General features: G+C 40.9%; 2 protein-coding genes and 2 long non-coding RNA genes across 5 annotated transcripts; all 4 read right to left on the bottom strand.

Moving 5' to 3' along the window:
- Positions 1 to 2,851: 2,851 nt before the first annotated feature.
- Positions 2,852 to 4,710, bottom strand: LOC135644631 (uncharacterized). 2 transcript variants are annotated; one of them, XR_010498544.1, is made up of 2 exons: positions 3,527 to 4,710; positions 2,852 to 3,417 (listed from the first exon to the last, which is right to left on the bottom strand). It is a non-coding gene; the product is annotated as an uncharacterized LOC135644631 (long non-coding RNA). The 2 variants fall into 2 exon arrangements; XR_010498543.1 differs by having other exon boundaries at positions 2,852 to 3,421.
- Positions 4,711 to 4,868: 158 nt separating this feature from the next.
- On the bottom strand, positions 4,869 to 6,366 carry LOC135644632 (uncharacterized). The gene is made up of 2 exons (XR_010498545.1): positions 6,228 to 6,366; positions 4,869 to 4,929 (listed from the first exon to the last, which is right to left on the bottom strand). It is a non-coding gene; the product is annotated as an uncharacterized LOC135644632 (long non-coding RNA).
- A 1,016-nt stretch (positions 6,367 to 7,382) lies between these two features.
- Positions 7,383 to 10,362, bottom strand: LOC135645233 (UDP-arabinopyranose mutase 1-like). The gene is made up of 4 exons (XM_065163416.1): positions 9,912 to 10,362; positions 8,386 to 8,636; positions 8,143 to 8,311; positions 7,383 to 7,972 (listed from the first exon to the last, which is right to left on the bottom strand). Exons 1-4 carry the CDS (start codon positions 10,251 to 10,253, stop codon positions 7,616 to 7,618), a joined length of 1,119 nt encoding a protein of 372 aa, XP_065019488.1. The 5' UTR covers positions 10,254 to 10,362; the 3' UTR covers positions 7,383 to 7,615.
- A 2,290-nt stretch (positions 10,363 to 12,652) lies between these two features.
- On the bottom strand, positions 12,653 to 15,562 carry LOC135645232 (cytochrome P450 85A-like). Its single transcript, XM_065163415.1, has 9 exons — positions 15,351 to 15,562; positions 14,621 to 14,942; positions 14,296 to 14,445; positions 13,981 to 14,229; positions 13,816 to 13,902; positions 13,645 to 13,723; positions 13,471 to 13,577; positions 13,261 to 13,385; positions 12,653 to 13,095 (listed from the first exon to the last, which is right to left on the bottom strand). The coding sequence occupies exons 1-9, from the start codon at positions 15,542 to 15,544 to the stop codon at positions 13,002 to 13,004; spliced, it is 1,407 nt and encodes a 468-aa protein (XP_065019487.1). The 5' UTR covers positions 15,545 to 15,562; the 3' UTR covers positions 12,653 to 13,001.
- Positions 15,563 to 19,795: the final 4,233 nt, after the last annotated feature.

The following is a 19,795-nucleotide window of genomic DNA, read 5'->3' on the forward strand; positions in this document are numbered from 1 at the left end:
AGAACCTTTGCAAGTTAATTAGATCGTAATCCAACCTTAAACTTGTCTCATCACAATCTTCTTTGTGATTTAAGAAACTATTACAACTCTCATTTAATATTTGAGTCATTCTAAAGTGATCCTTTTAAGGAGAAAAGGCTAATTATCATGCAAAGAAGTTGGACATTGTTGTCATGACCAAACTCTCCCGGAGTACCTCACCATTTGTCCATGAAAAGGAGACGTGTAGTAGCAGTCTTCATGGAAATGACTTGATGATAGGACACTTGATGGGCATATGTTCCTAAGCTAACAAGTCATGGAATTCAGATATATTCTTTCATCAACGTTACTTCAAATCCATTGGGTAATAATACTTGTTTGTCACTCTAAAAAGCGTTTACCCTTATCGATTGACACCAAAATCCCATCGACTACATGACATTTTTTATTTCATTAATTATAAGATTAATTCTTTTCCTGAAGCAAATTAACTTCTCAAGAAAAAACAGCATCTCTTTTTTCTCTTTGTTTTTACTCTTGACATGAAGCCGATGTGAATGCCTTGGCAGTAATTAGGTCCGCTTATAAGTATATTGAGTTCATCCATGCACACATGCTTGTGTCGTCGTCGTCAGTACTCTCTCTCTCTCTCTCTTAGAGTCTCTGTTTTCCCATCGTTTTGGTTGTTCCGAGGAAGAAGAGGAAGAGAGCGGGAGATGGGAGGCAGGAGCACGTTAGGGAAGGCCAAAGCTGGGGAGGACGGTGGCGGGACCCGCCGTGCACGAACCAAAGGGAGAAGGGCTCGAGGCGGGCCTCCATCACTGTTCCGTGGTCTACAGTCGTCCCGTTGCCGTATGTGACGCCTTCGACCGATCCCGTCACCAGAGTCGCTGTTCAACTCGTCCTTGCGACGTGTTGGATGTCCCCCCCCCCCCCCCCCTGCGGGCTGAGGCCGACGCTTCGGGTACTGTTCTTTTCCGACTTCACCTACGACTCAATTCACACCCCATGAGACGCGTTAGCCCGTGTCAGTCTTCCTGGCTTCGAGCGGTACCACGAGTCGCGACATAAGTAGCTGCCCCAACATGCCTGTGCTTTTCTTGTTTCAGTAAAACTATATATATATATATATATATTATTATTATTATTATTATTAGTCATCTCTATGACAATGCGCTAATCGAATATGCAAGAATATGTAATTATGATGGTTAGAGAATGAATATAATAAAGGAAAGTTTCTTAAGGCACATTCTAATTCTAAATTCTAAACATCGAGAACTTGTATTATTTCAGATATAACAATACTAAAAACAAAAAAAAAAGAGATCAAGAACTTGTATTCTTTCTCAGTCGTCGTTCCCTAGGTCGGGAGAAAAGGGGTGACTAAAGTCGTGGCCGGAGTGGTCGCACATGACATTGTCGTTGTCACCTCGAGCAGTCACGCCTCATAATTGTACAGTAGACGTGGAATTATGAGTCGCTGACACGGATGTCACATCCGCCATCACTCTCTTCTGCTTATATATTTCTTTCCTTTCATTTTCACCCTCAATATTTCTTTTTTTTTAATTCTCAAAATACTATATAATTTTGCCAACTCTTTACAGTGTTTTATGAGTTAATTTTTATTCGTAAAAATATTATGTAGTATTTTTTAAAAATATGTTTTAAATTAAAAATACTGTATTCTATTTTTATTTAAAAAAACACTGTACATTTTGAGCAGGAATTTTTTTTGAATTTGAGCGAAAAAATATATAATAGTTTTAGGATTTTTACTATGTGATTAGTTTGATCTACAAAAAATGTCTTTGGAACTTATAATTGCTCACACAACTCAATTCTTTAGTCATTAATTGACACCATATCGTTGGTTTAATAAATGAAAAGTATTTTGATAAATAAATAAACAAAGAAATTCCTATATCAATTCATAGCAACATGATCATACTTGAATTAGATTGGCAGATTTGGTCACTCCACATCACTTCCGAGTTCATCTTTTCGAGTTGTTCCCTATCTTTTGACCCATCATGCTCATGTTCTCCACCACTGAGCTCTGTACTCGCTTGCTCCCACATCAGGACTGTTGTGGTGGCTTTCCTGTGGCATCCAAGTGTGGCGAAAGTAACTCGATGCTCCTCCTCGGGCTGTCAGCCTGCATCGGGTGCAGCAAAATGATGGCAGGGCAAGTGAGATGAGGTACCAAATGCCAGTTCAAACTGAGGCTCCTCTCCAACTTTGTTGAGCACACTGAAACACTTTTTAGTCTCATTGTCAATCCAAGTTGTGTATGGTCCAAACACTTTGCAGAAATTTAAATATCGTTGAGACTCAAGAAGAAAAGATTGACGTCGCGAGCTTTTTGAGTGAGTTCGTTCAACCTCGAGGTGGAAACGTATAGTAAGGAGAAGAGAGAGAATCCCATATAGGAATCCAATTGATTAGGTGAATATTTTTCATTGTCGCGGACTTAACTAGAATTACCTAAGTCGTGAGGTACTCTTGCGGCAAAGACGCGAACTTAGGTTGAGTTACGTAAGTCATGAAATACCCTCGCACAAACTACTCGGACTTAACAATGATTGCCTAAGTCATGACGTGCCTTTGCGATATGCATCCGTAAAGGATCTATCAATTTGCAATCTCACTCAAGTCTCGAAGGATCTGTAAAAGAGAAAGTTGATTAATTCGAAAATGAGTGACGGATAAATCTCGACGTCTCGCGGAAAGGAAAGCTTTACAAGCAATTCAGTGAACACCTTGCATGCATAAGAGAAAAAAAGAGAATAAGGAAAACAATGACTTTAGAAGGTAAAATGAATAATTACAAGTCCATAAACAACTGTTCACTGGGTGCCGGACGCGAAGGCAAATTCTCATCGAGTTAACGTGAGTATGGTCTATCGTAATTCATGGTGATTAATACTCAGTACATGATAATAACGCACAAATTTCACTGACCAGCAAACATGATATGAAAAAGCTTGGGATGAGACATCAGTGAAAGACCACTAATATTTTTCTAGGGAATAAAGACTTGGGACTGGGACTCATGTCTTCTTTTGTGCAATCAGATGGACCATGTACAAACACTTTTTATCATCTACAAGCCATTAAGTTGCAGAGAGACAGCTGAACAAATGCATGTTTCTGCAAAATAAAATGACTTCAATAGCATGCAGGATTGTGAGTGAACACCATACCCCTCAATTTCTTGGTTTAGAGACCAACTGTAATAAATCCTCTGAAGTTTATAGCACATGATTTGCAAGTAAGTAAAACTAAATACCAGCCACGAAATCCTAAGACAGTCTCATGTCAGCTACTGCTTCAGTATGCAAGTTAAACCATCAATTCACATTGTGGATGCTGCCTAACAATTCCACATCCTAGGCAGTAAACATTGCGCAAAGCACTGAAGATCTGACACTGGCTGGCACAGGAAGAGATCATCAAATCATCACAACTAGTATTTATTTTCTTCGATAAATTGAGACATCGACATTGCCGAATATATAAATTGCGACATCAACATTACCAAATCCGGCGATTTCTGAGCATTAGGGTGTGTGCACTCACACGGTGAGGATATTGTGAAGCTTCGTGAATTGCTTAACTCTGGAAATATCAGATATAATCCATAGATACATACAGCCTCAAAACGACCTGTAATGTACAGTTATTGATAACAGCATTATATTCAAATCAGTTTCTAATCAACCGAAAATTTCTATGCTTGAGCATTATGGGATTTGCATACAAGGAGACGTTCTTCACAGAAGATACCTACCTGAAAGGCTTAAATCTGGGAGACATCAGGATATGACAAAATTTTCTGGATGTTCGAGCTATAATTCAGACTCTGAGTCAACAACGATAAGTTTCAAAGGAAATCAATTCTTATTAGCTGATGAGAGATAAGCGATAAAAGAAATCAACTGAATAGATTTTGCATATGTATTCAACATATGTACCAATAGTTCTGATACAGTTGCAAATGAGAAAGGAAAAAAAAAATCATGTGGAGTAGAAGCTACCTCATGAGTTTTATTATCTGTCACATGAAAATTATAGTACCAGCACATATATGAGGACATGAGTGGACAAAACCTTAAAAGTATTAAAGTGAACTAAGTGCATTGGAACTACTCTGAAAAGGCCTGGAGTTGAGCAAAATAAGTTACTAATATTCTTCGGATACGATAGCCATATTCTGAAGAGTGCATCCTTGTTGTGGAAGTACCACGTAGATGCACCGCCAGACCAGGATATGACCGCTATGCCAACCCAATTGTTGGTTTCATTGATGTGATGAACAAGCATAATTCGCACAAAATCAGAGCTATCCCGGAGAGAGAGGAACATATTCCTTGTAGGCCAATAAGCAAGCACATTTATCTGAAAAGCACAAAATCATGACATGCTAGCACCCCTTTGAACAAGATAACTACATCAGCATATGTGCATCACAACATGAGTATAGTTCGAAATGAAAGGCTAAAACAATTATTGTTGTTTAACCAAGTAGATTGTGTTTTTTCCCCCTTTTTTTCAGGATAGACATCAAAAATATCGTGTCAATGACAAGAAAATATTATACATGATAAGCAGCTCCGGAAAAAGATTAAACCAATTTTTTAAAAGCACATGGGAGAGCATAAGTTGAAAGGAACAAAAAGATGAATACAATATCAGTGTTCAACTTATAGTGCCAAAACTCACGGAAGCTTGGAACAGTTAGGACATGGCAAGCGCCCCTTCGATTGACATTTGATGCATGGTACCAATTGTTTTGGTGTATTTCTGTCTTCCAGAGATTCATAAATCTCTTCCAGCACTCTGAAGCCAAAAGCTCCTCCTTTCCTAACTGAGCCTATTCCTTTGCACTGCGAGCATGCTATCATCCTTAGATTGCCACATCTCTTACACATATCCAAAGACCTGTAATAACTGAATGGAATGATTGCAAATAAAAAGAAAAACAAAATTTTATAACTCGACAATTTTTTTCCATCATGGACATCTATATTAGCTTCAAGAATCTATATCCAACTCATGTAAGGACTAAGCGAAGTTTTTCCTTACATGTTAGACACAGCAGAGGTTTCAAACAGAAACCAATTTGCATTGGGTAAAATATCTCACATGATTGTAGCAGTATGACATAATAGTGCTTCTACTTACATCATGAGCACAATTAATTACGACTGAATTTTAGCATAAATTCCTTCCAAATAATGAATAGGAACTGAAAAAGGTATGAATTAATCTGCTTCAGATCTTGTACTTTCTCACTGAAGCCAGTCCTCTAAAAGAAAGAATGGAAAGTTTACCAACAAAGAACTAGTACAACTCTTGTAGGTTCCATATGAGTTCCATCAAGAAACGGAAAAAGTTGATGTCAGGAAGTAGGATCCTATGTATTTTCTTTAAATCATAGTTTCTTAATTACAGTTTTGGAAACCAAAATTTCTATGTGATTGCAATCATTCTAGCTTTCCAGTTGCGATAAAATTTATATTGTTTTCTATCATTTTCAGAGGAGAGCAGAGCAAAACAATTTCCTCATTTTGGTTACTCTTGGAAGGCAAAGCACGGAACTGCTTGTTCAACCCAAACAATCCAATTGTGAGAACTTAAAAACAACAATCTAGACCATCAATTTCCAAAGGTTGTGTATCCTCTAAAGACATCGTGAAACAATTAAACATCAAATTTCACATGAAATATACATGTCAATTTTCTTCTCCATGTCACAGATCTTATTCCAGCTCAACTATGTATAAGCAGCAATACCGATAAATTCAAATGACTTCAATCATCAGAAGACAAATAACTCCTACTATAATGACAGCCATAATCATTTGTAGTATTATCGTCACTTTTATTATGTTTCTCATTTATTATCGATCTTAAGTCATTGCTGATATAAGTGCTTTAAACATGTAAAGGACTGGATATTAGTCACGCAAACTAACGAGTCTTCTCTCTTCCCTTGTCTAACACGATAAACAATCAAAATAATAGCACCAATTGTCAACGATCATCAAGCTAATAACGCTAAATAACAAACAAAAAAGCTATGAACAGCTAAATTGCTAAGCATTGCAGCCTTACGATTAGCTGTCAGTGCAGCAACCATTATATCTACTGAAACATTGCTAAGAGAAAGATTACTTGTGAATCTAATTTGACCTGTTCAAGGGGACATTTCAAGGAAAGGTAGGAAGTGTGTTTGCCTGAAGATATGGGGACTGACCTCCTCTGAGAGGCTGAGATGAAGGCATCAACTCTTGGGGCAGCTATGGTGGCGCACAACAGAAGCGCCCCCACCCCGAATCCTGCAATCTCGCTCGCTGTGAGATTCTCCATACTCAGATTGATGGTAGAAGCGAAGGGTGATGAAGCTGCTCGGTAGAAGAGCAGCAACAGAGGCGGGCTTCATCAGACGGAGGTGGATAAGGTCATATAAGCTTGTGGACAAGGCGTGGGGATCCCCTACAATTGCTGCGCTTGGTAATCGGACGTTTCTTATTTTTAAATGACGCGTGGGTTCCACCCGGCTTACGGTTACGATATGAGAACATGGTTTCTATTTAATACTGGATTTGGAGAGGATCCGCCACCTCCAGCGCGTATACCCGGCCATGACCAGCTTAGGGTTTCTGGTTTCGGCGACGATCTCGTGTTGGAACACTTTTCCGGTTGCTCGATTCAACGAATCGATCTCGGCATTTGACCGAAGTGTTCCTCTCTGTTCCGAAACCCTAGAAAAGGTCTCAGCTTTTCTGGTGTTTGGATCTCGTGTTAGATCATCTTTCTTCTTGAACTGAAGGCGTAGCTGGAATCTGATGCGGCTTGGAAGAAATTTGCTAGTGATGAAACTTTCCATGTAGAGATGGATGAAAGAATTATAAGCAAAATTTTATTTTCTTTCGTCCTCATAAAATGATTTAAATATCCTTTAATATCAAATTATATTTTATTATTTTTAAAAAGATTTCTCATAGTAAAGAGATTGCCAATAACAAACTTCATTAAAAATTAAGAATATTTTGATGTGACATGTGAATAAGATGGATATCAAATTGTTTCCTCTTCTCAGAGCTTCAACATGAACACATCTCTTCTAAGCTTGTAACAGAGTGAAACAGCAGGAATGCCTACTAAGAAGTAATGGCTGCAAACAAACAGTCTCTAAGTTCAGATTACAATTATAGAAGAGATCCACTGAAGCCAAAAAGACAGGTAAGTCAGCTGCTTGACAGCACAAAAGAGCTTATAAGGAGGACTCCAAAGTCTTGATTTGAGTCACAACATGATATATTTCTAAGGAAAGAAACCATCCAACTCCACCACATGGAATCATTGAGCATCACCATCATGCCAACCTATAACCAGCAACTGGGGGATAAAGTGCTTTATTGTCATATTGTAGTCCAAGTATAAGAAAACACTGAGTTCACTAAATGGGAGGGGCAAAATACCACGCCACCATAAAGGGTACTTGAGAAGAGTTAAAAAGAGAATGAAAATGAAAATAATTGCGTATGGATATGCTGAAGTCCAATGATCCTAACTGAAGAATTGTGGTGGATTAGGTGATAAACTTTGGACGCAATCTATTCTATTTACCCTTAGCAGCGCCATTGGGTTTAACAGCGGCTGTACTGCCAGGATTCTCAGATGGGTTGAGCTCATCCCAAGCCTCAATCCATGTGACCATGGCATCGGCGAGCTTATTGAAGTAGTCATCCATCTTTCCAAGCTTTGCCTTGACCAGCTTAGAGAGCTCAAGATAACACGTCTGTACTGTGGTGCACTCCTTGGGAAGGACAGCAGTTTGGAAGAAGGGGATCAGCTCTTCTTGCCAGTAGATCCCCTTGTATTCCTTTTTAAGGTTCACAAAAGGATTGCTCGCCTTGCTGTGCCAAATGTAGGGCAAGCCTGTCTTCACGCCCAAGCCTAGGTGGTCGCAGATCACCTGAAAAACACCAAACTTAGATGGCAATACTGAAGGAATACCAAGAACAGATCAAATACAAGTTCCCACAAAGTTTTAATCAAATTGAACAAGACAGTGAAACAACGTTATCATAAAATAGAAAGATATTTAGAACTGAGAACACAACAGTAAAAGGCAAATCAGCCAACCTTCATACACCATCCTGCCCACATATCATCATAACGTCCAATAGGCTGACCATCACCCATGAGTCCAAAATACATTGCAGGGCCAATAAGCTCACGATTGAATGCCAGATTCATCCCGCACATGGGAAATAATGTTCCCATTGGCACCGTGAGAACCGCATCAACATACCTGATACACAGATGTTATTAAATGTACAAATAACCAGCAACAGAAACTTGAACGTCTATCTTTATATTTATCACCTTTTATTTCTCTCAAGAGGTTTAACAAGTTGTGTCGGGGCATCATAGTCAGGAATGTTAAGCCAGAGACCATGAGAAACAGCAGTTTGTACTCCTTCACGAAGGCTGAAAGGATAGCCACGAACAAAATCTGCACCTTCACGGTAAGGGTCATATAGAGTATTAAAGAAGAATGGGGTTGATGGGGAAAGGAGATTCTTTATGTGTTGCTCAAGTGCATTAATCTCCTTGCCGGATGGATCTTTCGCAACCTATTTCAGAATATAGGAGGTGCCACAAAAGTCAGTTTAAATGTAAAATCTCTACAACAACAACAAAATTATAAGTCCCAACTATTTAGGATCGGCTACATGGATCTTTTGCCACCATTGATATTGGTAAAAAGTCATATCCTTAGTTAAGTTTGAGTACTTGGGTCTATATTTATAGTTTCTATTGAATTCTTTATATGTTTTCCTTTAACTCTCCTCCTACTGCTAACATTAATTATTTCACCTCTTTTAACTAATAAATAATTAAAAAAACTCTTCTAACAAATAATTAAATGATGTAATAACATAAACAAGAGGAATAACTAAGAAAGAAACTTAACAGATGATAATAATCTTTACTAGTAAATAATTGAATGGTGTAGTAGTAAAGACAATAAGAATCATAGGGAAAGATGGAAGTGCACAACGTTGACTGGTAATAGAGACAAATAATGTCAATTTTGTTTGATGGAAATGCCTCATAGAACAATCGTCAATCAAGACATAAAGGTCAAGGGTATTACAGTTAATTTTTGCACTTTTATGCATTGACATTCTAGTTAATTTATTGAACACAAAAAAGAACTACAAGACTGCATCAAGATGTTAATTGTAAGAGAAGAGAAAACCAATGACTACAAGAAATCAGCATGAGAACAATCCAACAGTGACTTCTACTAATTCACCGCATTTGCATCTGAACCACACAGCAATTGCTAGACCCAGCATACAGTAGTTCCCATTGAAACTCTTGAATGTTAGTGTAAGGACAACAGACTTGCTTAAAAATATATTACAAAAATGGTGGCTTAATGCTTTGTTGATAGGAAAATTAATTGAAGGAAAGAACATTGATCAGAAAATAGAAAGAAAAAAAGGTTGAAATCTACCAGAGCAAATGAATGTGGCAGATCCAACAAGAAAGTTGATAGAAGTTAAACTACTGGACTGATCAGGAAATACAGCAGAAAAATTGCGTAAAGTTACTCATGGACAACATTAATGCTTAAAAAATGAGTGCCCTACATTACTAAGATTCGCTTAGGAGTTTGGAGATTCTGCCAACACAACAAATTGCAGATAAAAGCACGAATTTTGAAAAAGAAGAACAGAAATGAAACAGATCCACGAAACAGACCAATAAGTCAACGGCATCACAACAAAATACAAGTGAAAAATCGAGTCTTGTCCCAATTTCCCAGAGGAGCCATGACTCTCTCTCCGCATGAAAAGAACAGACAAATAATGAAAATGGGAGAAAGGGAAGACACTAACGAAGCAGTCGTCGTCGATGGTGAAGATGTACTTCTTTTTGGAGATCAAGTAACCGAAGCAGCGGCAGGCGGAGTCCTTGAAGGAGATGCAGGCGGCCTTGGGGCCGAGGATGCGGTTGATGTCGTTGCGGTTGTAGAGCTTGTAGTCGAAGCCGTCGGGGACCCTGATCGTCTTGCTGGGGTCGCCGTCCTGGACGATGATGAGGTGGTAGGGCTGGAAGAAGGGGCGCCACATCTCCAGGAAGTCCAGGTTGCGGATCGTCGGGATCACGATGTCGAGCTCGTCCTTGAGCAGGGAAATGCTCGGCGTCGACGTCGACGTCAAGGAAGACCCGCTCACCATGTTCGAAGATCAGATCTTTCCTTTGGTCGGGGCGAGAGAGAGAGAGGAGGCGGAGGAGGAGAAGAGAGAGATGGCTTCGCGGCCTCGCCGTCTCCGCTCTCCCTCACCTTTGAAGTATGCCAATAATTATTTTATTATTTATCTAAAATATCTCTAATATTCTTATCATCGTAATCACAATGTCTCTATTTTAATAATCAACAAATAGTAATGAATCGGTGATTTCGAGATCAATCCAACTCAATTCGATCATATTCGATGTAATTAACAAAGGTTTAACAATGTGAAGTTGTCGACATACCTTTGTCTCTCATACATAAGTCAATAATCGAGAAGTTATTTTAGTCAATAATAAGATTAATAATTTTTTATAGCTGAGTTAACATAGGAGAATATGAGTGGAATGTTCTCTCTATCTTATTATTTTCCATGTATGAGCAGAATATTTTGATGTTTATTGTGAGACTATCTTACCTCTCATTATTAAAGGTCAATATTTCTATGTTAATATAACTTGATTTGATAGGAATATATGTGAAAAACCACTTAAGATTACATCTTCGTAAGATGTTCAGATTAAAAGAAAAGGATAAAAGTTACGATTGAGGATTCTCTTCATAAAATATTTCATAAAATATTTTATCTATTTACAATCAGATATAAAATTTTATTTTTAATATAAACGTAAAGGATCATTTTTTATCACTCATATCCACACGTATTTATCTTATATTACTAACTTGAGAGTGAGAGGGATTACGTCGAAAAATCTCTCTAGACCTCAATCTTCGTATAGTAAATACATCATGAGCTTAATGTTTTCACTTAAGGAAAGATGTTAATGATTTTTTTATAATAAAAAATGTCTGAAGCGATCCTTCCCTCATATTTTAATTTTATTTATCTTAATTTGATGCTGATGTAACCGATTCATAGAAACCATTGATCAATATGACGTTTGTTGGGGCACTTCATGATTAGTGTGGTTCTTTTACTACTTCGTGATCTAAAATAAGTCAACGGAAGAAGAACACCGAGTCACGGCGTGCGGTTGCGATCCACCAAAACGAAAAAGAGAGTTCAGCAACGCCACATTTTGATGCGTTGACCCAACGCCACCACCGCTGGATCGGGTGTCAAGTCAACTTCTTCATTGCTTGGGCGCTGCCACCAAGACCAATCGGAGCAGCAGTCTCGATCTTGTGGCAAACTTAGTCAACTCCTACCTTCCAATTCATATACACATGCCTTAACGAGTTGGGATCAAATAATATAGAAATAAAGCAAATTGAATTATAGATCTAACTCAGTTCGATTAAAATCAAAATCATACAATAATCGAATTGAGTCAAAATTGAAATCGAACTAATCAGACCCTTAGATTTGGTTTCGATTTTGGTTCGAATGGATAGTATTATATTTTTTTAAAAAAAAATCAACCGGGTGGCTATATTCCTACTCCGAATCTATTAAAATTTCAGCATGTAATGATAATTAGATTAAGATAATGAAACAAAAATAAGATATCTTCATAATGAATACATATTCGATATATCTACTAACGAAACAATCGAGACAGTCCACACTTATATGGATGATAATTTTATAATTTTATCAATTTTATATTTTTTTTATTTCGTTAGACAAATTGCATATATTGAAATACATCTTCTTTTCAAAATGGCATTATCATCAAAACTTAAAAATAAAATTATGATTTTTTTTATTATTTTAAATTATTTTTAACTAAAAATTAGAAGTAAAAAAAAAAAGAAGAATCACCTCTTTGAACCCAAATAGAAATCAAAACTAGAACTGAAACTAGCCTTGTGCGGTTTGATTTCAATTCCCAAAATTAGAAACTAGAATCATCAGTTCGAGAACGGAGGTCATCCGACTATACCAAATCAGGAATTAATATGAATTATCTGGATTGGGTCGGAGTACAATTTGGGCTGAGTTCTTCATATCATCGATCCATTAATTTAATTTATTTAAACAATCGATTTGGTTCAATTTAAGTATACTAATTCTAATTTTTAATTTGGATTTTATTTCAATCTCAACTAGTCTATGGCACATGCAATCCTATAAACACATTTTTTCCCCAACTTTCCCTTTTTATTTCATCTTAAAAGTTGAATTGTGGGCAGGTGTTCAATTCACTTTTCTTCAATCATTTTTATTCTTCAAATCATTCAGGACTTTTCTTTATCAATTGTATTTGATGAGGCTCGTAAATTAACCCTCTTTAGACCTCACATTAACGAGAGAATCATCCACCACTACACACCTTTATCTTTGGTTTCAATAAGAACATCAAAGCAACAAAACAGTCTTTTGTGTAACACAAATCCATTTTGTTGAGCATTTTGATACTTTGAAGATATGTTTTTCTTTACTCTCATCATTATTCTGATGTTAAATTCCCACAGCATTCAGTGCATTTTGGTGAACTTTCACTTGATGCTGTAAAAAGCACATTGTCTCACATTTTTCTTGTGAGAATAGAGCTGGTGCTGAAAGATTTACCCAAAAGGGATTCTGCACAATCTCTCTTGAACTCTCTCAAAAGATCAGATGTGTTTAGCTGCTGTTATTTCTTGATATTCTACTTGATGAAGAGAAAAGAGTCGGTCGGTCCTTTATAGAATTCATAGTTTTATTCCCATTCATCATCTGCAGCAGAAGATAAGAGGTTATGATGTTGCATTTATTAGTGAGCCTATTGTACTTCTGCACTTGATGTCAATTCAGCAGATTGGATACGCGTATGTGAAGCCCATTGGGTGCTTCAACTCTCGGAAACTTCAATAGCTTCTGCCTTCCGACTTCTTCCCATCTGCATCAGGAAAACCACACACGATGATGTTGATCTGTTTCTGAAAACCTTGCATGAGGCTGAATCATGTTGGGAGTGATTGCATGATATGTTTTGTAATGCTTCCTTCCAAGATGCGCATGCATTCATGGAGAAGCTTGAAGACGAAGACGACACGGGCAATACCTGTACTTGGTGACGAAGTGGTGGAGAAATATTGCTATCTCTACTATTCCTAATTCTTTGCCTGGGCATAGCCTGCCACCACCTCCAAACTGCATGAAGCACTGGTTCGACTCCAAGCTTTGATCCTGTGTTTAGGTGAAGGAATGGCACAGTTGATGAGATGATCTCTCGATGAATGGACACAGAAAGAACCTCATCATGCTTTCTTACCATCCATCTCCAAGGGTTGAATTTGAATGGTTCTGGATAAAGGAAGGGATCATAGTTGTGCTCTCTGACGAAGACATAGATTCTCCACCCCTTTGGAACAACAAATCCTGACGAAGGAAGAAGAAATGTTATAGCTTTGCAGCAGTAACTAACGGAAGAGATCGGCAAGCAGACCTCCTATTTCCATGTCTTGGGTTGTCTTCCTCAGCACCCCATTGACAACCGTGGACAGCCTCAGAGTCTCAAAGATGACCTGCAGCATCGACAACAAGCGCACATGTGAGGCTGGTTTTGCTTGCTTGCTTGCTGATTAGATGGAAACCAAGGGAAGATCGAATGGGGTACCGCGCGAGTCAAAGTCATGGATTTGTAGTCATTCCAGTCCAGTGGATCATTTGCAGACTTCTTTTTCCTGATTGCAAAATGTTCATTCTACAAGCCAAGGAAATATGTGAGAAGAGACGATCAAAGGAAGAGTTACGACGCTTGAACCAGCTCTGATCATGTTACCCTCAATTCCTCGAGAACTTTTGGGTCATCATGGAGATACTTGACGCTCATCATCGTGGTGGTGGAGACAGTTTCGAACCCGGAGTAGATGAGGGTGAGGATCAGATCAATGATCTGCTCATCACTCAGCTTCGGTTTCGCGGGATCGTCAGGTCGCAGCAGGGAATCAAGCATGTCAAGCTGGGAGCTTGGAGAGGCTCGTCTCTCCTCCATGAGTTTTTCCAGCATGCTCACGACGCTTCTCCTTGCCTGCAGAAACCATTCGTCAAGAACGAATGAAAGAACACGCGGAAGCAGACAAAAACCAAGCCTCACCTGCATCCCACGGCGATAATTCGTGCCAGGAAAGTTCAAAGGCAAGGCTAGTGTTCCCAGAACAAGTTTGTTGATCTCCGACTTGAGATCCCTGGCCAGCGGACCGGTTTCGACGCTGGCAATCAGCTTCAAGGCCGAGTGCAGCCACAGCTGGATGATCGAAGAACAAGTTCAGAGGTGAGATGTGATGGCGATCTCACTTCTCAAATACTCTCTATCAAGCATTAAAGCATACGGATTGCAGGAGTCGCATGCGACAAGCGAACTATTCCATTATAATGAGCATTAACGTTATCGAGAGTATGGAGTTTATGAATCTACCAACCTCCTTGGATTCCTCTTGGATGTCTATGACTTGGTCACTCCAGCTGCGGATGAAGGATCTCATGAACTCATCAATCTTGGGGAGGAGTTGGTCCCGGATGGCAGTGGGACTAATAAGACCAAGCATAGCACTTCTCATGGCCTTGTGTTGGGGACCATGTACCGCAGCAATATTCCATTTCCCCATCATATCCACCATTGACTGAGGATAACCAGGAACCAGGCCCTTCCCCTCATTCACGATGATGTACCTATTCACCTCTGCATCCATGCATATCACTGTAGGGCACCCCAGTATGTGTGTCCTGAACAGATTCCCAAACCTGCGATGGCCAACAGACAAAATGAGCAAAAACAGAGGGCTTGACAACAACCTCAGTTTTCCCACAACAGGAGAAGAGATTTAAGGCCTAAGGCAACTGCTATAGGCTAGGGAGAGAAGTTGTAGGGACACCATTGCAGCCTTGAAGATGGAGATGATGTCAGAGGTGAAGTCTTTCAGAACAACACAGTTTATGTACCACGAAGAGCAAATCGTTCAGCAGCAGATAAGCATATTGACGGCAGCACAATTATTATCAGGAGATTCTGCTACCAAACAAGTCCAAGTGTTTGTTCCTCCTACCGCATGCATCAATGATTCAAAAACTTCATAGAATGGCTCAATCAGGAAACTAATGCATGAGGAAATCACTGAGAAGATCCAACGGAGATGACCAAGATTAACTCACCGGGCTCTCTGGTTCTTCAAGAAGGTCGGGCCTTGTTTGAGGAACTCAGAGGTCTCGCCGATGACCGGCCACCCCATCGTCCCCGGAGGCAGCCCCTTCTTCCGGTACCGCAGCTCATTCCACCTCAGTAAGCCACCGCAAACAAACACGAGGCCGAGGAGGATCCCCAGAACAGCTCCGACGCCCACCACCATTTCACCGTCGCCTCGGGAGTCGCAGAAACGCAATGGCGTTCCTCCCCGGCCTCGGATGCACGTGCATATATATAGCACCAGCACCTGTGAGGAGGCGGATACCATTTGTGGGTGGGTGGGTGGGTGGGGGTGGGGGGGAAGAGGAGGGAGTGAATCGTGAATCCCGAAGGTGATTAGCACTCAACAGTGAAGCTTTTAGCGCCTCCTACAGTGTATCTTTACATGCATCGTCCATATGTTTAAGTGAAAAGCACCGGATGACAGATGGTAAAGGAGGACGCTTTTGGTGGGCATTGAGATGGGCGTGTTGGGCATCAAAGGTGAGGTGGCACATGGTATCCACTCCATTGGAGCAAAGGAGAAAGCAGCTGTGTGACCCCAAAAGAAACGTACGCATGCCTGTCAATGCCATCTGATCCGCCCAAGTAACACCACATTTAGTAACTCTTAAGCAGCAGATCGGTGAAATGTAGGAAAGAGAGCCAACACATTAAGCAAGAATTTACGGAAAGATTTCCTTCCAAAATTTACTGCGGGAGATCACACAAAGATTCACGTTTAAAGTTCACTCATCTTTCATCATCCTTGAGGAGTTTGATCTCGTGTCCTTTTTATTACACTAAACTCTATCGGAATGTCTCATCGGAGGCACAAGAGAAAAAGCTAAAATATATGTGCTTTTTGATGTACAGGACCACATACAAGGTGGAGGCACAGCAGGATCGAACAGTCCTGTTGGCTAATGCTAGAACAGCAAGAACTCCTCACGCATTCTTTAATCTGCATGATTTCTTTGCATGCTCATTTGTTTACATACGAGATCAAGGTGAGCCTGATTGGTTCCATACGAGTCTTCTTCACTCGGATAACCCAAAGCCCAAGCCGCATGCGACAGCGGCCACTGTCACCGGCGCCGCACCGCCTGCACGCGTCCGGCAAGCAGCGGCAATGCTCCGACCCACCAATCATGGCCATACTAACCCCGCTCCGTCGACCAATATGGAGGTGAAACGTGAGCGGCAAATAGAACACGCACAGTGACACCTCAGTGGCCATGGGCGCCACACCGACATGATGGGTGCGATAGCTGGTCAAACACACAAGAGAAAGCTGATGTCTCAGACCACAAGAGACCCGGCGAGGGAGGGCATGTACAGATACGGGTACACGTGAAGAGAATATCCATACCTGCGTGCTTCGCTTCTCGGTGTTCATGGAGGACGGGGAGAGATGCGCTGCGGCAGCACCCGTGGATGGCTTTCCCGTTGCAAGCAGCGTCAGGTCCTTGTCCTTCCTCGCTCGTGATGGGACGAAGACATGTCGAAAAAGTTGCGATCACTTTCAATTCCTCTTCTCGCTGACACCAAGTACACTGGGGGTACCAACTGACAGCGAGCAAGCCAATCAAGGACATCAAGTTTATCCCCTCCTCTCTCTCTCTCTCTCTCTCTCTCTCTCTCTCTCTCTCTCTCTCTCCCCGTTGTGGAATCATGACAGCATAAATGCATGGTATGAGCTGCTTCGATTATACGTAGTTGGGTTGGTATGCCAAGCGAGGGTGGTTAGGATCTTTATGCGGGTGTGGTTCGGGAACAGGGGTAGGGCAGGGAGACAGTAAAGCACATGGGCTGGGCCGTCCGAGCCTGAACAGGCCGGGCCCACTCCCCTGCAGTGCGCGTGTGGGCGATGTCCACCCCACCGGTCCCCGCCTGCTGCCTGATAAAAGGCGGCGGGTCCGGTGTGGTGCTCGGTCAGCCTCGTCCACTGGGTTCGTCCTATTTCACGATGTACATAGCTCGATCGAGCTCCCGACTGGTCCCCCTCGTTTGATTGATTGATGCGAGGGAGGGGCACGCACTGGTTGTTGTTTGTTCCACTAAAGCTACATCTGAACCATGTGGCCTCATGCCCTTTGCATTTACTTTCTGCAGCATCACAGAGGATAAAGGAGAAGGGCAAAAACGATTGCACCACTTAATCATCAACCTATCGATAAATCGAAATAAAAATGACAGTCGGCCAATGTCTACTTCCTCTTCTTCTTCCTCTTCTTCCTCCTCCTCTATTTACTAGCATTGTAATATTAGCAGAGGAGGAAGAGATGAGAGCAAGTGGAAGTTTAGATTCCATGCTCTCTGAGGAAGGGACACCAGGCTGTACTAGAATGCACCCCATTGTGGACATTTTATTTCTTGTGCCATGCTACCTCGAGTCTGTGAACAGGCACAGGGATGCCACCACCAGCGAACAGCAACAGTAGCAGCGGTTGGCCGGGGACCCGACCCATCGCTTCGACTCGTTGACCTCTCATAATTCCTCCGGTGAAATGGGTTGCATAATGGCTCTAACCGAGCCCAAACTACTTATCTCCACTCCAGCGAACCCAATCACTCACAAGTTTCTATCAACTTTTACTTTCTCCCCTCGTAATATTTTCTTCGCAATGATATGTTCTATGAGAAATCGGAAGAAGTCCAACTATTTATTTACAGCAAACTAGTTTTCGTCATCTTGAACTTTTGGCAATGGAGTACTAAGCGACGCAGGTATGATGTTACAGCAAGTTCGAGTTGGTCTTCCGTCCTTGATCCCCCCCCTCCCCCTCAAAGTCAAAGTTACAGTTAAAGTTACAGTTAAGTATACCTACTTAATTATCATGTTACATGTCATTCATTTACTGACCCGGTAAATTAATTTTGGATATAAATGCATAATATTATTTTGGAATAAAGTAATAACGTGTCAGATAAATAATATGCATGGACCGATGAATACTCCCTTATATTATTTTCTTTTATTCATAAATATTATTTTAAATATAAATTAAAATTTTCGACTCACGACGGGTTTGGTTTTTGTTCGGTGAGTCAGTTCGATCTAACACGACCGCACCGACATCAGCCGATAAATCGTTGCTTTCGACTTTCCCTTTTTTTTCTGGTTAAAAATCTATAGTCATCAAAAATAACATTTTTCCTCTTCCTCTTCCGCATTTATCGCCGATTAAGGCGAAGAACTCAAAAAAGAAGAGATATTGATCGATTCGATGCCTCCAAACCCCCCTTGATTTGCTCTTGAGACTTCGATTTGGAGACGTGTGGAAGTTGTTTGCTTGCTGAATTTTGATTCGTGTTTACTTGGATCTCTGGGAGCTTGAAAGGGATCGAGTGAGCCATCACGGCACTCCGAAAGCAGCATTTGCTCGAGGAAGGCACCCACGCTCTAGCCGCCCTCTCCAAACCCTTCATCGCCGTGGTACTCGATGTTGCACCATGAATTCTAAAAGGGAACATACATCACGAGTGAACGACACCATTGTTAGGTTTACAACTATGAACACGGAGGAATTGGATGTCGTCTTCAACGGCTGGTGCAATCTGGAGGCTATATCGGAAATTGATTCTTGCTTAATCTTTTTCCCTGTGCTCTCAATTTTTATCCATCTTAATTAACCATATGAAGGAGATCACAGCATGGGCGTCGGAGTGGCTCACTTTTTCGTAAGAGTTACTGTCGACTTCCCAAACCATGCATGCATGTGTGGAAAAGGGTCGACGTGCCGCACTGCAGAAATGAGCGCTTCGAGGAAGGGACACCGGAATGTTAGTGCGAGGAGGACATCAGACTTGCTTAAAAATATGTTACAAATATGGTGGCTTCATGCTCTGTTGATAGCAGAAAAGAAAATTATAGTTGAGGGAAAGAACATTGATCAGAAAATAGAAAGGAAAAGAAAGTTGAAATCTACCAGAGGAAATGAATGTGGCAGATCAGGAAATACAGAAGAGAAATTGCGTAAAGTCATTAATGCTTAAGAAATGAGTGCCCTGCATGCATGACTAAGATTTGCTTAGGAGTTTTGAGATTCTGCCAGAACAACAAACTGCAGATAATTTTAAGCTATCTCATATCAGTCACTTTGTTAAGCAGATAGGAAAATAGTTTTCTCCCCGAGAAAACAACAGACGAATACTGAGAATGGAAGAAAGGGAAGACGCTCACCAAGTAGTCGTCGTCGTTGAAGGAGATGCAGGCGGCCTTGGGGCCGAGGGTGCGGTTGTAGAGCTCGTAGTCGTAGCCGTCGGGGACCCTGATCGTCTTGCTGGGGTCGCCGTCCTGGACGACGATGAGGTGGTAGTGCTGGAAGAAGGGGCGCCACATCTCCAGGAAGTCCAGGTTGCGGATCGTCGGCATCATGATGTCGAGCTCGTCGTTGAGCAGGGGAGTGCTCGGCGTCGGCGTCGACGTCAA

Source organism: Musa acuminata, chromosome BXJ3-8 (genome assembly GCF_036884655.1).
Source record: "Musa acuminata AAA Group cultivar baxijiao chromosome BXJ3-8, Cavendish_Baxijiao_AAA, whole genome shotgun sequence".
NCBI classification, from domain to species: Eukaryota; Viridiplantae; Streptophyta; class Magnoliopsida; order Zingiberales; family Musaceae; genus Musa; species Musa acuminata.

Coding starts and splice junctions, on each gene's coding strand:
- LOC135645233 (XM_065163416.1), bottom strand. CDS start 10,253: ATGGTGAGCGGGTCTTCCTTGACGTCGACGTCGACGCCGAGCATTTCC. Junction 8,637..9,911: donor CCATCGACGACGACTGCTTC/GTTAGTGTCTTC, acceptor ATTCTGAAATAG/GTTGCGAAAGATCCATCCGG. Junction 8,312..8,385: donor CCTCTTGAGAGAAATAAAAG/GTGATAAATATA, acceptor TCTGTGTATCAG/GTATGTTGATGCGGTTCTCA.
- LOC135645232 (XM_065163415.1), bottom strand. CDS start 15,544: ATGGTGGTGGGCGTCGGAGCTGTTCTGGGGATCCTCCTCGGCCTCGTG. Junction 14,230..14,295: donor ATTATCGCCGTGGGATGCAG/GTGAGGCTTGGT, acceptor TGGTTTCTGCAG/GCAAGGAGAAGCGTCGTGAG. Junction 13,386..13,470: donor TCAACCCTTGGAGATGGATG/GTAAGAAAGCAT, acceptor ACCTAAACACAG/GATCAAAGCTTGGAGTCGAA.